Here is a 19,585-nt window from a genome sequence, read left to right as displayed (position 1 = left end):
TGGTGTGTCTGAGTACTCATGTGCATTAATCTTCATTCTGATGGGCATTCATCAGAGGGAAGGGTGGAGGTGAGCTGACACACATGAATGGGAAACTTCCTATCCCTACACACTGGGCTGACTACCCCCTACTGATATTCTGAAGCCAGGGCTGGGATGAAAGGGCCCCCCCTGCCCTTTTAAAGAGCTGCTTTGAAGTCACCCTATTTCAAAGGCACATATGGGTATAAGTACTGGGGCTCTGACCCTACCTAATCAGTACACTACTGGACCTGGGAAGAACTCTGCTGGAGTAAGGCCTGCTGTGCTACAAGAACAAAACAGGGATAGCGACTTGCTTTTAGGTAGGGGTGTGACAAGGGCATCCCTTCCTAATAGTGACTCGCTGGGCCATGTATGATTGTTTTGTGACCAGGAATGCGGTCCGAAAACAATCGCAGTTATCACCAACTTTAAGTTGGTAGTAACCCATTCACAAACGGGAAGTGGTGCCCAGGGGACCCCTTTCCCTTTGCGAATGGGGGTGCAAACATTTTTTACGAGCAGGCATGGTCCCACGGACCCCTGCCTACTCCTAAAAAATGAAACAAACGCTTTTCAGTTTTCTTTTTGTAATGCATCCCATTTTCCTGTAAGGAAAATGGGATGCATTACAAAAAAAAATGCTTTAAATAAAAAGTAATCACAGACATGGTGGTCTGCTGACCCCAGCAGGTCATCTCCCTGTGAATGTACTTATTCACAATGGGTCACAAACTGCGACCTCCCTCATAAATACTGCTAAGGCAGGTCCATTTGCCACCCACTGCGAATCACTAACAGTGTTAAACACACTGTAAAACATTGCAGTTTGCGATTTCCTAATAGCAAATCACAAAAATTCGCTATTAGGAAATTGCAAAGTGCTTTTTTGATACATCTACCCCTAAGTGACTTCTAAGCACTATTTTTAGTTTATTCTTTAAAAAAATGATATATCAACTTCTAATGATTGTAATTTTGATTTTTTGGTCTTGTTTTACTCAGATAAAAATTCTCTACTTTTCTAAACTTGTGTGGATCTTTTTGTGGTGTTTAAATTGTGTTACTCTGTGTGTGGGTGTGTGTGTGTTGCACAAATACTTTACATATTGCCTTTGCCTGCTCTGTGTCAAGCTACCAAAGGATGAGCACAGGTGTGTACCTGATTTACTCTGACTAGAATTGTGGTCCCTACTTAGACAGGGTGAATTCCTCTGCCAACTAGAGACCAATTTCTAACACCTTATATTTGCGTACATGGCATATTTGACACTACCTGTGGGCTAAATGAGCTGCTTGTTGACAATCGGTTACTTGATGGAAATGTGTAAACCATGACGAATGTTGACTGGAACTGAAAGCTTCATATATGTAAGTATATGATAAATGCTAAAACAAATATATTTGAAAAAAATTAGCTCCTTTAATATCTCAGGGGTGGCATGCCCTTGATCATGGGCAGAAACTGCCCTGTCCACTTGGATTTGTCGAATGTTTCCATGAGGATAGCCTCTTTCTCAAGCAGGATGTTCATGTCCACATTGTGAAAGAAGGCTGCCCGTTGGATGACTTCATGGTAGGCCATAGTGTCATCTGGGAGAGATACCCTGGCAGGGTAGTGGCCAAGGTTTGGGCGCCTCTCCCTTGGAGGATCAACATCATAGTAGTCCTAACTGACATCTGAACAACCTGTCTCAAGGGGAGTATCATAGGGGCCAGCAGGGCCAAAAGGACTGCTAGGGTTGGAGGAAAACTGTGGGGATCCCCCATGTGACTCTGGCAGTGGGAGGCAGTGTCTCTGTGGGCTTCAGCAGAGGTGGTTTGGATGAGATCTTTCCTGTCAGGGGATGGATAAAGGGGTACTTTTGCCTCATATCAAGCTCCTCTTGGAGTCTATGGAGAATGGGCTGCTCTGAATGTTCAGAGCCGGTTGTCAGTGGTGGCACTGGGTGATGTAGTTGACAGTGCCTTCAGATTCGAGTGATGTTAAAATCTTTGGGCTGTGTAGGGCTCAATGGCTGTGAAGAGTCAATGCTCTTGGGCGGATACTTCCTCTGTTCAGAAGCCAACCAGAGCCCAAAGCTGGCAGAGGCAGCAATCTATTGTGTGCTAGGCTTGACACTGAACTCCTTTGGGCGAGGTGCTCTGCCTTAGCGTGATGCCTCTTTCAAGGCTTGGAATGCATATCTCTACCATTGGTACTTATGGGCCTGGGCATGGTCTTCAGTGGAGGGCTGCTTCTCCTAGTGGTCAGGAAAGCCTCTATTTCTTCTTCCTCTGGGTGTGATTCAGAGGCATCGGTGGAGATGTTCTCCGGACTTGGTGGAGCCTGATGCCTCTACCTTTGGTATTGTAGGATTTTCTTTGAGAGGCATTGAGGCAAGCGTTGCACACAGCATTGTTGTGGTCTAGGCAGTGGCAGAGCTTACAAACCTTGAGGTGATCTGACCATGGGTTCTTTGAGTTGCAGCGTGGGAAGTACTGGAAGGGAGTCCATTTCATCACCATTAACAGCTTCGCGTTTTCCAGTGTTGCAGGCTGGCAAAGCGTCCAGGGGTCCAGGAAGGGTGTGGGAGTCCAAGAGGTCGTTCACCGGGCATCGGTCTCCAGAGGGTGTCAATGAAAGGGTTGAAAAAAAACAAAGGATGCTAGAGAGATTCCTCTGATGGTGGAAGTCGAAGTTGTGACCATGGTAGGCCTAAAGAAATGGAGAAGACACAATGGCTCTCGTAATCCCATCAGGACACGTCTGAACCCGATGGCTGAAGAAAATGCTAATTAACATTGAGTTGGTGCCCAATCGCATTGCCCACAAAGGGAGGAGTCACAGTACATCCTGTGAGTCAAAAGACATCTTGGAAGGAAAACGACGTGCAAACATTTAAGCCCAACAGTGGATTACACAGGGCAGGTGTATCTAAAACCTAACATGATACAAATATAAATTTAATTGATTCATTGCTACAATATTGGATAGATTTTCATATGGTTTCTGATATAGACTGTTCTTTACTTCACAGCCCATTTTATAGTCAAATGCCATACATGTCTGCATTTATGTATAAGATAGGAAAAGGAGATTTCAGAAGAAGATGTAGAGGGAAAGGGAGATGAAGAGCAGTGGGGTACCAAAAGTGGATGCCACATGACTCATATGGCATTGTAGGGATTCCAGTTTATTTATCTCCCAAAATCTACTTTAGCATTCGTACTCAAATTACCACTGAATTTAGGAATAAGTGTACATGCAGTTTTATACAACACAGATTAATTGGACCATTTTTTCACAGCTTTGATGATAACTCTGATTATGTAGCGCTTGACACCAATAAATTGCCTTGATTTTAAGTTTATACAAAAAGGGAGGGATTTGAAGAGAAAGAGATGTGATTGAGAGGGAAAGGACAAGTGGGAGACAGGTAGAGGCAGAAACAAAAAAGAAATGTAATCATACTATACCTTGTAAAATGAATTTCTGCATCATACTGAACTGGAATCGATACGTTGACAATGTTATTTCTTTTGTCCACTTCATTACTTTCACTGTCAATAAAAGAACATATTATAATACATAATATGAAATTGTTGTGAAAAAGATGACAACATTCCTTTGAGCATCTTCAACATTACCTCAAAGCTAGGAAACTTATGGATGCCAGATTGTGAAGATGTTTGAGATTAAAGTCAAATCCAATATCAAATGTTACCTGCAGAGAATGAACAGAAAACTTTTATAGATGGAAGACCTTAACACATTATTAGCGGGAAACACAGTACAAATACTGTAACATGTTACATAAAGACAATGAATGATGCATAATTACATACAGTTGTGATGATTCAAGACAACGAACATACAATTTATCTGGCACTTAAATTCACATGCTTACATTATAAGATAATGCACTGGGTTTCAAGGATAGATGCCTTGAGGAGATCAAGAGAGACAGACGGGGGCTGGGGGATCACCATCATTTAACATGAGTTAAAATGAGTATTACTCTCGGCTAACAAATCGAGAATTTAGATTGATTCTTAAAAACATGAAAGCCATGGATTTGAAATCAAAGAGGAACAGGAGTGGCTTGGAGGGATTTGTTAGGGCTGGGCAGTGCGTGGGGGTAAAGGAGGAGGGGTCATTTAAAAAAAAAACACGGTTACCTGCATCGCAGCCCCCGCCCTGTGCCGCTCCTCTACGGCAGCTGCAGGCACAGGCTCCCACCCTGCCCTGCAGCCAGTTTGAACGCTGCTGACAGCAGCAATCAGATTGGTTGGGAGCATCCAGCCAGGGTGCTCTCTGGCAGACTGGGAGCCTGTGCCTGTGTGTTTGGCCGGCCCAGACTATTGTTTTGTAGTAAATGTTTTGCAGTAGATGCTGCTGGCGGAGGGGCAATGCTCCCCCCCCTAGCCGAGTAGCTGCACCTGGAGGGAAAGGCACTGCATCTTCATGTTGCAAAATATAACAGAGCTGATGTTGGGAAAACATATGCTAAGGGAAATGATGGATGGGGATTAGCTCAAATGTGTTGTGTTTCTTTCTCATTCTGGGGTGAGGACTTAGAATTGTTGTTATCTGAGACTAGGTCATAACACGCCCAGGACCATAACTCACAAATTAAAAAACAAAAGTCCCAACAACTCACAATTAAAAGAGAAACCATGCATGTATCTGACATTCCTCTTGCTTTGTTCAGTGACCAAGTGCAAATGTAATAAATATAGTATAATATTCTGGAATGTAAGAGGAACGTCCACCCCTGTCAAGAGACAGAAGGTGCATATGTACCTGAAATGCAGAGGCATTCAGATAGTCATGATGCAAGAAACACACATCACTTGAAAGGAAGGAAATAAAATCTGAAAACAATGGTGGGACCAGGTGTACTATACCCCACACTCAGCATACGCAAGAGCCATAGTAATATGGTTTAGGCTGGGAACACCATTCCAGTACATAGCTTATAAATCACATACAGGAGACAAATGTGCCTAGATCCAAGGAAAACTAGATGGAGAACTGCTCCTCCTGATCGGCATGTATGCCCAAATGTTTCAACCACTAAATAGATACACTAGTACAACACTCCCATTAGAAGCTCACGTGCAGTGAATGTGGCAGAGATTTTAATTGTGTCATGGACTACACTATGTAGAGGTCCTACCCTCGTTTTCAGAGAACACCTACCAATATGACAGCTGAAAATCTTAAACAGAGAGAAACTAACTAATCTGAGATACCTAAATACCAGAAAATACTCTTTACCTGCACTAGTGCTCAGTTTGAGCCAGAGAGGGCCACCAGCACTTAGTTTTGGGGACAGACACTTATTTTTCTGACTTACATATTTACAAGAGCAAGAGCTGGGAAAAGCCACAAACTGGAATGACGGAGGAAGTGAAAGACTGAAAAACCATCACAAAACGAGAAAGCAGGACCCTGCAAGAGTGAGATAAAGGGGAAGGGGGGAGTTTGGAAGTGAATTTAGGAAACCTGAGGTGGATTTAAGACTATGCAGCTTTGGTATTTGTTGCAAGACACTAAGGGCCTCATTCTGACTTTGGCGGGCGGCGGAGGCCGCCTGCCAAAGTACCGCCGTCAGAATACCGCTGTGCGGTCAAAAGACCGCCGCGGTAATTCTGAGTTTCCCGCTGGGCTGGCGGGCGACCGCCAGAAGGCCGCCCGCCAGCCCAGCGGGAAACCCCCTTCCACGAGGATGCCGGCTCCGAATGGAGCCGGCGGAGTGGAAAGGGTGCGACGGGTGCAGTTGCACCCGTCGCGATTTTCAGTGTCTGCATAATCTTGGTGGGGCCCTGTTAGGGGGCCCCTGCAGTGCCCATGCCATTGGCATGGGCACTGCAGGGGCCCCCAGGGGCCCCACGACACCCGTTACGGCCAACCAGGTTCTGGCGGTCAAAACCGCCAGAACCAGGCTGGCGGTAAGGGGGTCGTAATCCCCATGGCGGCGCTGCCTGCAGCGCCGCCATGGTGGATTCCTCAGGCCAGGGGAAAACCGGCGGGAAACCGCCGGTTTCCCTTTTCTGACCGCGGCTTTACCGCCGCGGTCAGAATTGGCCTGGATGCACCGCCAGCCTGTTGGCGGTGCATCCGCGGTCCCCGGCCCTGGCGGTCCATGACCGCCAGGGTCGTAATGACCCCCTAAATTGCATCAGCTTCGGGTTTTATGCAGAGCTTCGGACACCGCCACTCTTTTGTTTACAAATTAGGCAACGACTAAGACCAACATAAATGCCACAAAAAATGAGATATGATCATGACGTTCATGCATATAAGTAGTAAAAAAGCATTTGGATAAAACAGTATAAAATTAATTACACACAGATATTGACAACATTTTCATAAAATACTAATATTTGCTTATACGCATCCGAACCTGGTGTTGTGTGAAAGAGATTATACATTAAAAAAGAAAAGACAAGAGGCATCCCGGAAAACAGGAAAAGGTACATTTAAATAAACATTACAACCGGGAAAGCAGATACAGCCTTGGGATCTGTCTCTTACAGAACATTGAAATGGCCCACATTTTATACATTTCTCTGGGAGCAATAAGCACATAAAACATTCTTTCTCTTGTGAAATATACAGTCGACAAAGGGTCGTAGATGCAATTTTCAGATAAGGTATGCAGGTGGCCTTGACCTGGCATGGACAGATTTCTGGCCTGAGGGGTGCATGGTCGCTGCATGTGCTGTGTCCTGATTGGCTGAGTGTACCTAACTATATGTGGCATCTAACTTTATGGTGTTCTGGGAATGCATGCGTCCCTCTAGTCATTTGTGCTTTATTGGGGCCAATGTCTTGGGACCATTGTAGTGTTGCTGCCTATCTGTGGGATTAGATCTAAGCTTGTGTGTTTGGCTGTCAGGTAAGTTTTAGCCCACCTGTGAACTGTCAGTCATTAACCTTCAGGCCTGGGCCGCAGAGCCTGCCTGACCACGTACCTACGTGCTGGGGTTGACAGAGATTTCACGACCGGGGAATCCAACAAGGGTGATGTGACTTTGTTCATGTATGAAAATGTACTGCTCGTGTATAAAGGTGTCTTGTTGTCGTGTGCATTGATTGATCCAATATTAGCAGTGGAATACCAGAAGTCAATATAAATTGGTTCCTGAGTGAAGCTAGACTATCTCAGCTCACACTTGAGGACAGGGACAAATTGGAAGAAAGTTTCATGGTTCAAGACATCAGAGATACCTTATTAATACTCAGCCCCAATGTACACAATTTGAACAGAATATGTACCAGCACACTTTTACACAACATATGCAAACGTACTTGCTTTTAAGTTATTTGAAATGTATGAAACATCACAGACATTAGGTGTGCTACAGGAGAGTACCAGGCAAATCAAAAACTTAAGCTGACGATGGGTCAAGTTGGGCTTGGGGCACTATCCTGAGAAACTTATTACCTAGCAGCACAGCCCCAATTGGTATTTGGTTGGCTGTCAGGAACAAACCTCTATGAGACAAGCACAGGAGACAGTCCTCTCCCTTTCTATATAATATGCAAGCTCTTACTCCCTGCCATCAAGATACATTACTCCTGGTCCCTACATGGGTGAAATGCCCGAAATTGTCTGACTAGGGTTTTCCAGCTCACCAGTATAATCACCCAATACTCCTCCAAAATACACCTCCAGGGCCTACCGGGACCCTTAGGTCCACTTACAAATGAGCAGCTGTTAGAATGATATGCATTCTCCTTAGAAACAATGGGTGACCTCTTCCAAGATGACCAGATCCTGACATTCGAGTGAATTCATCAAGATTATAATACACCTTGGTGGCACTCCGATCATTATGGGGAGCACTGAATAAAGAACCGCCTACTCATACGATTATTCACCTCTGTACCTCAAAGGGGGAGGTCCACATCTCATCACTTGGCTATACAAAGCAATTAGGGAACAAGCAGACATCTCTGTGGTTCAATGTCAATGCCTCTGGGAGGAGGACTTAGCAAGACCTCTTCATGACACTGAGTGGTCTAGAGCCCTGGGGTCTCCTAAGACTATTTTGAGGAATGCTTGTTTTAAAAGCATCAAATATATGATCCTTCACTGGGCTTTACCTTACACCCCCTTGACTAAATTGTATGCTCCCTGCAGCCAGCTTTACTTGTACTTGTCCTAGATGTTTCACCCAGGTTGCTAATCTTCAGCACATGCTCTGGTCCTGCTCCAGCATAGAAGGTTTTTGGCAAACAGTACCTGATTCATTGACCATGGTTGCAGAACTCACAGTGTTAAATTCATAGGAGGCTACTGCCATGTATTTTCCACAGACAAAAAATAAATAAAAAATCTCAGGGTACGAGTGTGCTTTGCGAACCTCGCCCTCCTGTTGCCCAAGCCTCTACTAATCATGCACTGGTGGGCCCAACACCCCTGGCTCTCCCCCAATGTCATAAGGCATTGCTAAGATAGGGAGAGGGAGAAAGCTCTGCACTGCACTGGGTGGAGACCCATTGAATACACAGGCGCCCCATCGCTCTTGCCTGGGACACTATGCTTATACAGTACAAGGAACTTGCTGATGTGAACCTCCCTCCCTCACCATGTCAAATTTAAAGGCCTCAGGTTCCTGGGTACCCTGCGCCTTCATCACAATATGCCAGAGATGGCTTTTGATACCATAGGGTTGAACTTTATCACTGCCACTCTTACCAGAGTTCACACCTGTTCTGCGAACCCCCTCCCCCCCAAATTGTGTTTCGCAGCATTACATCATTATCGCTCTTGCTCCCCCTGGTTTCTTTTTCCAAGTTCTGCAACCCATCCCCATTATTCATTGGGTCACGCTCATTTTTTTAGGACACAGAGGGAGACAATTTTAAGTGGCAGCACAAGCTGAAGGATTCTGACATTTTACATCATTATGAACCAGTTCAATTCACTCCTAGCCTATTGTTTATGCAAGTACTGAACCTTAGTTTCTTTTATGTGCTGAAATTAAAATGTATCTGGTGATTTCTACAGGCGTTTTGTTCCTATCCCGCTACAATTGCTGATGTCAAAATAAGAATGTCACACATTTTTTTCTCATCCTGCTACAGGTGCTAATGTCTATGGTTGATAAAACCCAATAAAAATTGTTTAACCATTTGATAGAACCAGAAAAGCACTGACAGTGGTATAAAATTCTAAGTGAAATTGTGGCCTCTGGGCATGTCAAAGTTCCTGTTGAAGGTAATACATCCTTACAGGTTAGGATTTGTACCTAAATGCAACTTATCATATACAAAGACTGTTTCATATAATGGGCAAAGTAGACTAAGACAGGAATGCAACTGTTGCCTCCATAGTCATAAAGACGGCTTTTGACACCATAGGGTTAAACTTCATCACAGCCACTCTTACGAAAATGCAATTTGGAGATCAGTTCTTAACATGGTTGAAGCTACTTTACACTGCCCCAATGGCTAGAGTACACACCGGCAGACTACCTCAGGTGCTCTAAAGGTAGGTAGGAGCACCAGACAGGGATCTTACTTCTTCATGTTAATCTTTATAATTTTAATGCAACCTCTGGCATGGGCAATATGTAGGAGACATGAATGTAAGGGGATCAAGATTCAAGGAGAAATAAATACAATATTAATGAATGCAAATGACACACTACTACCTTTTACAAATCCAAACGGAGAACTTGAATCCACTGCAGACTTTAAGAACTACATATGAATAGAACCAAGTCATGTCAGTTTTCAATAGCCAGGGGAGGAAATCAAGAAAGGAAAGAGGGACAGGACAATGGACTCCCGAGTGCTATGGTCACTACTTGGTTATTCGACCTTACAGGGAAGAAAAAAATGACTTTGAAGGCAACTTCGAGAGAGAAATATCAGCTACATATAGGGCATCGGCCATCTAGTGCAAGTGCAAGGAATGGCTGCACTAACCAAGTTAACTGTTCTTCCAAGACTACTGTATTACTTTGCTGACATCCCCTTAATTCCCTCCCCTAATTTCTTCAGGAAATTGAACACACTGGTAAATAATATCTTACGAGGAAACAAAAGAAAAAGGGCATCTTTACCCTAGATGATGTTTCAGTCAAGAGAGTTCGGCCTAGATGTTCCAAATTTGAAGAGCTATCATTAGGTGGCCCAGTTACTGTGGACTTCTAAATGGATGACAGAAGCCCACTCTTCTGAAGCCAAAATGGTAGAAATAACATACAAACAATGTTAATTGAAATGATTTAGTGGAACGTTATGAGAGGGTCAGAAACTGCCAAAGTTGATTATGGTGGCGCGGAAATAAAGGGAGAAATATCAGAAAAGTAAAAATTGTCATAGAATATGCACAAAAGTATTCTTATGAAGTGTGGGGAAAAGGAACGAAATAAGAGGAGTGATCGGAAAGAGAGTTTAGGCAGAAGCTGATATGCCCAAATTAAGAGACATACACAAGGCTGAGAAACTACAGCTGTTCAAGAGCCATAGTACACAGACTGGATTACCCGTGGGACAGTTTCTGAGTTACAGTAGGTTAGGATGCATCAGTCTGAGCTGGAACATTGAGGTGGAAGAGTCACCAGTTGATAACATTCTACAAATACTCTTCACTTTGGTGTAGAAAGGAAATTGTAACACAACTGTATAAATCAATCAGGGATACTTTGCCATCACAGAGGAACTCGGCTATGGCCAGATCTGAACCACGTTTGCTTCAACCATTATCAGATGAAACAGAGAACAGAGTTATAACAATGCCTAAGTTGGTGTCAAGAACTATTAGGTTTAAGTATATTGAGTTTTATTTCATGAATAAAGCTTACTTTACTTCTGAAAGATTGCATTATATGTACTTGTGTGTCTCAGAGTTGTGTCTGAAATGTGGAAAGGAGAAAGCCACATTCTTTCACATGGTTGGTCATGCAGCATTACCAAACATTAACAGTCCCTAAACTAGCCTCTGGAGAGTCATGCCAAGACCCACAGAGCTAACATAGAGTGGAAATGTATAGACATGATGCTGATAGATACATGACAAATCTCAACAAGGAGATGAGTCTCAGCCCCCACATTAACACATTAGAAAGCTGAAACAAAATTGTTTGGGGCTTAAATGAACAAAATAAGGAAATGATTTAGACAACAAAGCACCATGGACAAAGCTCAAGAAGGGGGTGCACCAGTGCAGTCATTCTCTAAGATTTGGCCACTTGCCACCCCAAATTAGAAAGAGGTGGACCACGAAATAAGACAGTCATCATTATCAAAACAAAATGAAAATATACAAAAAAACACTGTGGAGAAATAATGAAAGGGAATTTAGGGAAATGAATGAATAGACAGTAGGAATGGTAATGTTGAGTGCTGATAATGATCAATTTTATGTATGAGAAACACCATGTTAACCACAATGTTAGAAGTTGAATGCTATGTCAACTTGACACACATTCAATGGAAGGCACTCTAATGAAATGGGAAAGAAAGTGAAATTAGCAAAAGCAGTGAGGATATCAAGTTTGCCAGATTGCACACAAGAGTAGATGAGTGATTATAAAGGATTTCTAAATATCAAAGTGGATACTCCCTAAATTCACCTAAAAACCAAAATGAGGAGACTGAAACAAGTCTTTTGTTGATAAGAAGAGCTGAGATTAGGGAGTGTGAAATGTTCACGAGAGGCAAAGTTTATAACCTTGTGAGGATAGAAAAGGCATATTTTGGAGACCCATGAGTAAGCTATCAAAGTAATTAATTTTGCTGATAATAAGCATGTTGATGAGTATCTGTGATGTGCAGTAAGGAAGGGCAGAATCTTAATATATTAAGTGTTGGACCTGGATTTTTGACAGGGTCATCCCCAAACTTTTTGCCTCCTTCCTCCTATTTTTTCTGACCTGTTGTTGTTGGCTTTTGAACTCTGGCCACTTTACTACTGCTAACCAGTGCTAAAGTGCATATGCTCTCTGTGTAAATTGTACTATTGATTGGTTTATCCATGATTCGCTATTTAATTTACTTGTAAGTCCCTAGTAGAGTGCACAATATGTGCATAGGGCCTGTAGATTAAATGCTACTAGTGGGCCTGCAGCGCTGGTTGTGCCACCCACTTCAGTAGCCCATTAACCTTGTCTCAGGCCTGCCATTGCAAGGCCTGTGTGTGCAGTTTCACTGCCACTTCGACTTGGCATTTAAAAGTACTTGCCAAGCCTAGAACTCCCCTTTTTCTACATATGTCACCCCTAATGTGTGCCCTAGGTAACCCCTAGAGCATGGGGCTGGGAGTCGGAAAAAATGGCGCAAATCGGGTTGAGGCGAAAAATTTGCCTCAGCCTGACTTGCCCCATTTTTTGGCGCCCAAGCTCCATATCCCCCTACGCCGGCGCTGCCTGGTGTACGTCGTTTTTTTCAACGCACACCAGGCAGCGCCGGCGGCTAACGCCGGCTAACGTCATTGTTTAAATACGGCGCCCGCATGGCGCTTCAGAATGGCGTTAGCCGGCGCTAATTTTTTTGACGCAAAACTGCGTTAGCGCAGTTTTGCGTCAAAAAGTATAAATATGGGCCCAAATGACTAAGGACTCCTCAGATGAGGAGGAGGACTGCTCAGATGAGGAGGAAGACTTCTCAGATGAGGAAAGAGAACCAGTGAAAAAAGAATGGATCCTAGAGGCAGAGCGGTGGAGAGAGGAGCTAGATTACTTTATTGAAAGGGCTGAGGCAGCAAGAGCCTTAGCCCTGGAAAAAGAAAGGATTGCAGCTCAAGAGCTGAGCTGTGAAGAGCTGAAACTGGAAGCCGGAAGGGCTGAGTCCAGTTCAGATGGTGGCAGCAAAAATCTTGCATCCAGTGCTGCTGAAGAAGGGCACAAGCCCAGAGATGTGGTGCCCAACTTGAAGAAGGGAGTTGACACCCCCCAGGCGGTTCAAGAGTATGAGGTAGTTCCCGTTATGCACAGGATCCCTGAGAAGGATTGGGGAACTGGCACAGGGAGTCATGTTCCTACTGGGGGAGGGACACTTTACTGGCTCTAGAAGAGAGTGAAAGGGAAAAGGGTTCCCCCCTGGTGGACGTCCTGGAGATAGAGTGTGGAGACATCCCAGAAGAGTATGGGTTGAGTGTCAGGGACAGTCAGATACTGTCTTACCAGTCTCAGGAGGGTGATGTAGAGTGCTTTTTCAAGGATGAGTCACTGGATGGTTGGGTGAAGGGTACTGTGGTTAATACATGTGAAGGGCAGAGTGATGTAATTGCTGGAGAGCAAATGTCTGGTCCTTATTTTCCAGAGCTACGCCAACACCAGGTGGGGTGTGAGTTCTCTGACCCCAGGGAGCTTACAATGGCGGCAGACTTCTGGGTGAATACCAGAGAGTCTGAAGAGGCATTTGGGGGTGCTCCTGAAGGGAGTGGTCTAGGTGTTTCCCAACCAAGTGAGGTGGGAGAGGATTGTAGTGTCCCAGGTAGGTCCCAGGTCCTAGAGGGTTCCATGAGGGAACGCCAGGAGGAAAGCCTAGCCTGTACCGTAGGGCCACCTGTTGAGGGATGCCCGCAGTGTCAGAAGAACTTGGGGGGGGGGTAACTGTAGCCAGCATCCCACCAGTTCTGGTGTCTGACAGTACCACTCCTAGTGAGGGGGTGCAGAAGTCCAGACAGAGGGTTGAGAGGGGGTTGCGGACCCCAGTGGAGGTCCTGGAGAGTCAGGGGTCAGCTCTGAGAGCAGAGCCCCCCAGGAATGACTCATGTGAAACCGTTTCTGGTTTGGGGGAGATCCAGACTCTGCCGGATGGGCAGAGGTCAGGAGACCTGTACCAACCAGACTCTTGTGTGGCCCTTGGGGACGGTGTGTCCCTTGTGGGGGGGGGTGAGTGTGCCCCCCAGGAAGTCCTGGCATGCCAGGCAATTGTTCAACCTCAGGGTGGTGACTCTGGGTTGGATGGCCAGGTTCAGAGGTTAAACTCTGACCTGGTGGGGGGTAGGTGTGCCCCCCATAAAGTCCTGGTGTGCCAGGCAATTGTTCAACCTCAGGGTGGTGACTCTGGGTTGGATGGCCAGGTTCAGAGGTTAAACTCTGACCTGGTGGGGGGTAGGTGTGCCCCCCGAAAGTCCTGGTTTGCCAGGCAGTGATCCAGTCTGAGGGTACAGACCCTAGGCTGGAAGACCAGGTTCAGGGTGTCCCCCCGGACCTGGAGGGAGGGGCTACTGATAACAGTGCCCCTACCATGTTGTCTTCTGAGGAGACCACTCCTAGTTGGAGGGTGCTGGACCCCAGAAGGGAGGGCAGGGGGAGGGAAGCCTCACCCCGGGCCCTAGTCCAACCTGAAGGTACAGACCCCAGGTTGGAGGGCCAGTTGCAGGTTAACAGCCCTGCACTGGTAGAGGAATGGTACAGGGCAGCCTCTATAAGCACCCTGACCATGTTGGACTCTGGGGGTACCGCTCCAGGAGGGAGGGTACAGAGCCCCAGAGGGGAGGACCAGGTTCAGGCTGTCATCCCTGACCTGGTGGAAGGGAGAGTGGTTAAAGGGTGCCCAGCACCTGGGGCTACCGCCCCCCACTCTCCACAGCCACAGTGGTGGGAGAGCTTTGAGAGGCCTGGGGCCTGGCTCTCATCCCTGACAGCTGTCAGTAACCACTGTGGCTTGCTGTCTGGGTGGACAGAGTTATGCCTGGGGATGGGACAAGTGTCACACCCCACGGGTAGAGTGGGCAACACCACTGTGCTGGTCCTGGTGGTACTATCCTGCTCCTGGGATACGTCTGTGAGCAAAGTAAGGTTAGGTGCTGCACCAATGGTATCTGCAGGTAAGGAGAAAAGTTCACCATGGGTTGGCTTAGTGGGCCCTGAGAGTATGGACAGAGGGATCCAATTGGAGTCAGGAAGGCGAAGAACTGGTGCATGCCCTGCTGTTGTGGGCCTGGGTCCTTGTTCTGTCGCCTCAAACAGGGAATTACATCAGGATAGTGATTGTTCTCCCCTGGCTTTAGGCTGGTGGGGGGTCATGTTGGACCTAGCTTTTTGACAGGGTCATCCCCAAACTTTTTGCCTCGTTTCTTCTTTTTTTTCTGACCTGTTGTTGTTGGCTTTTGAACTCTGGGAACTTTACTACTGCTAACCAGTGGTAAAGTGCATATGCTCTCTGTGTAAATTGTACTATTGATTGGTTTATCCATGATAGGCTATTTAATTTACTTATAAGTCCCAAGTAGAGTGCACTATATGTGCCTAGGGTCTGTAGATTAAATGCTACTAGTGGGCCTGCAGCACTGGTTGTGCCACCCACTTCAGTAGCCCATTAACCTTGTCTCAGACCTGCCATTGCAAGGCCTGTGTGTGCAGTTTCATTGCCACTTAAACTTGGCATTTAAAAGTACTTGCCAAGCCTAGAACTCCTCTTTTTCTACATATAAATCACCCCTAATGTGTGCCCTAGGTAACCCCTAGAGCAGGGGGCTGTGTGGGTAAAAGGCAGGACATGTACCTGTGTAGTTTACATCTCCTGGTAGTGTAAAACTCCTAAATTCATTTTTACAGTACTGTGAGGCCTGCTCCCTTCATAGGCTAACATTGGGGCTGCCCTCATACATTGTTGAAGTGGCAGCTGCTGATCTGAAGGGAGTAGGAAGGTCATATTTAGTAAGGCCAGAATGGTAATACAAAATCCTGCTGACTGGTGAAGTTGGATGTAATATTACTATTTTAGAAATGCCACTTTTAGAAAGTGATCATTTCTCTGCACGTAAATCTTTCTGTGCCTTACAATCCACGCATGGCTAGGTTTAGTTGACAGCTCCTTGTGCATTCACTCAGACACACCCCAAACACAGGGTACTCAGCCTCACTTGCATACATCTGCATTTTGAATGGGTCTTCCTGGGCTGGGAGGGTGGAGGGCCTGCCTTCACTCAAAGGACTGCCACCCCCCCTACTGGGACCCTGGCAGACAGGATTGAACTGAAAGGGGACCTGGTGCATTTCTTAGCCACTCTTTGAAGTCACCCCCACTTCAAAGGCACAATTTAGTATAAAACAGGGCCTCTGCCCTACCTCATCAGACACTTGCTGGAGAAGAAACCTGAACCAGAACCTGCATCCTGCCTAGAAGAACTGCCTGGCTGCCTAAAGGACTCACCTGACTGCTTTCTACAAAGGACTGCTGCCTTGCTGTTGGCCTGCTGCCTTGCTGAACTCTTGTCTGGCTGCAAAAGTGCTCTCCAAGGGCTTGGATAGAGCTTGCCTCCTGTTCCCTGAAGTCTCAGGACCAAGAAGACTTCTCTTTTTCAACTGGACGCCGTGTGCGCCGAAAAATTCGACGCACACCTTGCTCCGTGGTGAAAGAGAGGAAATCGATGCAACGCCTGCCGTGAAAAAGAAAATTCCACACACGGCCTCCCGGAACGACGCTCAGCCAGATAACAGGCCGAGGAATCCACACACAGACCCTGGGACATCTGGTAATCCTGCAATCCATAGAAGGAGACGGTCCGCGTGCCGGAAAACGACGAGTGAAAAATAACGACGCAAGTCCGTGTGTGAAGGGGCGAAACTGACGCACACACCATTTTTGCTCCCGTAGAACGACGCACGTCTCCCCGCATGAAAAATAACGACGCAATTCCGTGTGTGAAGGGGCGTAACCGACGCACACACCATTTTCCCACGCATCTCCTCTTCTGCGGCCCTCTGCGGAGATTTTCCACTCCAAAACAGGTTCTTTGTGCTTGAAAGAGACTTTGTTTACTTTTTAAAGACTTAAGACACTTCATATCACTTTTTAGTGATATCTTTTCAAATTCATATTGCATCTTTTATCGTTTTGACCTGCAAATACACAGATAAATATTATATATTTTTCTAAACACTGTGTGGTGTATTTTTGTGGTGCTATATTGTGTTATTGTATAATTTATTGCACAAACGCTTTACACATTGCCTTCTAAGTTAAGCCTGACTGCTCGTGCCAAGCTACCAGAGGGTGGGCACAGGATAATTTGGATTGTGTGTGACTTACCCTGACTAGAGTGAGGGTTCTTGCTTGGACAGAGGGTAACCTGACTGCCAACCAAAAACCCCATTTGTAACATTAAGTAACTGGAATTTCTCTGCAGTAAGAAGATGAATGAATGTCAGTGCTTTCCAGATTCAAATAGCACAGCAAGGGTTCCTGCATAGAGGGAAAGAGCAAGAGAATTCATGGGAAAGGAAGTCAGTGGAGTCACAAAAGATAACATTGAGGGGGCAAGTGCTCTGGATGCCGGCCAAGGAGGCTGCATGTTTGTGAGCTCTGCAGCAATCAGTCATAGGCCTGGAAGATACCATTGGGTACAGGTAGCCCGTTCATTGGTGGAGTAATGTGTTGGGCACCCCTCTGAAGGTGTGGATAGGTTTTGATTGCCCGCATCGTCCTTGTGGCCCTGGTTGGAGTGTACGGCCACGGCCCAGGGAGAGGACTGGCTCTTCCATGAGAGACTGCAAGGCACGGGGTCTGCAAGGAGCAGGACAGAGGGAGAGATGGAGCTAGCCGGGGGACTGGGAGTGAGGGGAGTAGCAGCGGTGAGTTCGGGGTCTCCAGACTCCATCAGGCTCAGGTGGGTGTCAGTCCTAATCTCCAGTAAGGAGGCCAACCTGGAAGGCCCGCAAAAGCAGAGGTGAGCTGTGGAGCAGGGCCGGAACTCGCATTGGTGCTGTTTGATTGGGGCAGCCATGGAGGTCATCTGTGTAGCCCTGTGGGAATGGCCGATTGTGTGGAGTGACACATGCAGGGCCAGTGGGTGTCAGCCCCTAACTCTTGTTGGGAAGCTGGGCCTGGGGAACTCTGCGGAGATTGAATGTGCTGCTGACCCTCCTTTTTTATCTAGGATCACAGGGGTTACACATTGGAGAGCTGCGCAAATTGGGGGGACCCTTAAGAGGGTTGCCTGAAGAGGGTTGGATAAATCATTGTGCATAGGTGGTGGAGGTTCACCCTGGGCTCTAATTAGGAGGGCCAACACAAACATATGTGCCTGGGACTTGGTGGGCCTCTTCTTGGTGCTTGAGCCTGCGTAGTAGGAACTACCAGCTGCAGTCACTACTTGTGACCTTTTCTGAGGGATCCCTTGGTCATGGCCTCCAGGGCCTGGCGTGGCACCTGGCGGGTCTGTGGCCCACTCTTTATGACCACCTGGGTGTCAGGATCAACTGTGGGGAAGGACAAACAACCTGGCGTCCAAACATCAAAGACCCATATAGATACGTTTACTCTGCCGGCTGTGGTGGCTGAAAGGGATCCCCACTGCTGGCTCTGGCGGCCACCACTGAGACCCCTCAGCTTTGATTTTCAAGTAATCCATGACCTGTACTCCTCACTGGAAGAGCAAATGGAGTAATTGAAGGTGGAGGTGTTGTTGTGGCAGGATCTGCGCAATATGACAGCGAGAGTGGCAGAGGCCGAGGGTCATATCTCAACAACTGAAAACAACTTCCGATCCCTTCAGACTATGGTCTTAGGTTTCCGAAAACAGTGCGTCAGCTCACGTTGCGGTGGAGGATGTGGAGGGCAGCTGTAAGTGCAACAAAATTAGAATTGTGGGGCTGCCTAAGGGCATCGAGGGGTCAACCAACTGGCTGACCTTGTGGATACCGAAGGGGGAGCTAGAGCATACAGATCTCTGGCACAGAAGCATATGCCTGGTGCACTGCACCAGCCCATCATTGCTCGCATCTTCAGTTTTCCGGACCAGGACAAGATCCTCAAAGCCTCTCAGCTGCAGGGAAACCCTGACATGCGACAGTGCACAGGTAATGGTCTTTCCTGTCTACATCATTAAGGTCCAGCACCAGAGACGTTCCTTTCTAGAGGTCAAGCAACCTGAAGCCAGGGCGCATGTACATAACCCCATTCAGGAGTATCTGCTTTCATTGGTCATATCAGTGGCCAGCCCAGGAAAAACAGGCAGGAAATGATGGCTCTGGAAATCCGCATGTGGGACCTGGAAGCGGTCTATGCTGCTACCGGCTCCTCCTTGGTGCTGTTAGATTGCCTCCATCAACAAGAGGTACTCCGACAGTTACTCCTTGATGATGCCCAGAATGCTTGGCTTGCAACTCGGAGCCTTCTATATCAGTGGGGTGACAAAACTAGAACACTCTCCACTGGCTTTGCACTAATGTGTCAGGCTGGGCAATCATTGCTTACGTGATGGATGGGGGGAACTAGAAGGGTGGAGGACAAGGCCACTGCACAGTGCTCTTCCACCAATTATGAGGCACTCTATTCCCCTCCACAGGAGATGGATCCCGATGCCCTTCGGAACTTCGCTATTGACTTGCCCATGTGTTCCTTGGCTGCTCTTGAGCGGGATTCTTTGGGCAAGGAATTTACATATGAAGAGCTAGGGTGGGCTCTTTCTCTGCTCCAATCTGGAAAAGCACTGGGCCCCAATGGCTTTCCGGTGGAGTTCCTCAAGTCATTCAGTGGTCTTCTCATGAACCCTCTCTATAAGGCATTCTGACGGGCGCATGAATCGGAATCTCTTTTCTTTTACCTTCCTTTGGAGAAGATTGTCATCATACCCAAAACAACTCTCCCTCCAGATAATTGCTT

General features: G+C 46.7%; 1 protein-coding gene across 1 annotated transcript in view; it reads right to left on the bottom strand.

The window, feature by feature from the left end:
• ITGA2 (integrin subunit alpha 2) overlaps positions 1–19,585 on the bottom strand; it is a 475,911-nt gene that overhangs the window by 66,190 nt on the left and 390,136 nt on the right. Inside the window, exons 22-23 of the mRNA XM_069221707.1 lie at positions 3,652–3,728; positions 3,481–3,564 (exon numbers count right to left, since the gene is read on the bottom strand). Coding sequence (XP_069077808.1) covers positions 3,481–3,564; positions 3,652–3,728 — 161 coding nt within the window. The remainder of the gene's footprint in view (positions 1–3,480; positions 3,565–3,651; positions 3,729–19,585) is intronic.

This window comes from Pleurodeles waltl, chromosome 1_1 (assembly GCF_031143425.1).
Source record: "Pleurodeles waltl isolate 20211129_DDA chromosome 1_1, aPleWal1.hap1.20221129, whole genome shotgun sequence".
NCBI classification, from domain to species: domain Eukaryota; kingdom Metazoa; phylum Chordata; class Amphibia; order Caudata; family Salamandridae; genus Pleurodeles; species Pleurodeles waltl.
The sequence above is the reverse complement of the archived record's forward strand: the minus strand, read 5'-3'. Positions and strand labels throughout refer to the sequence as shown.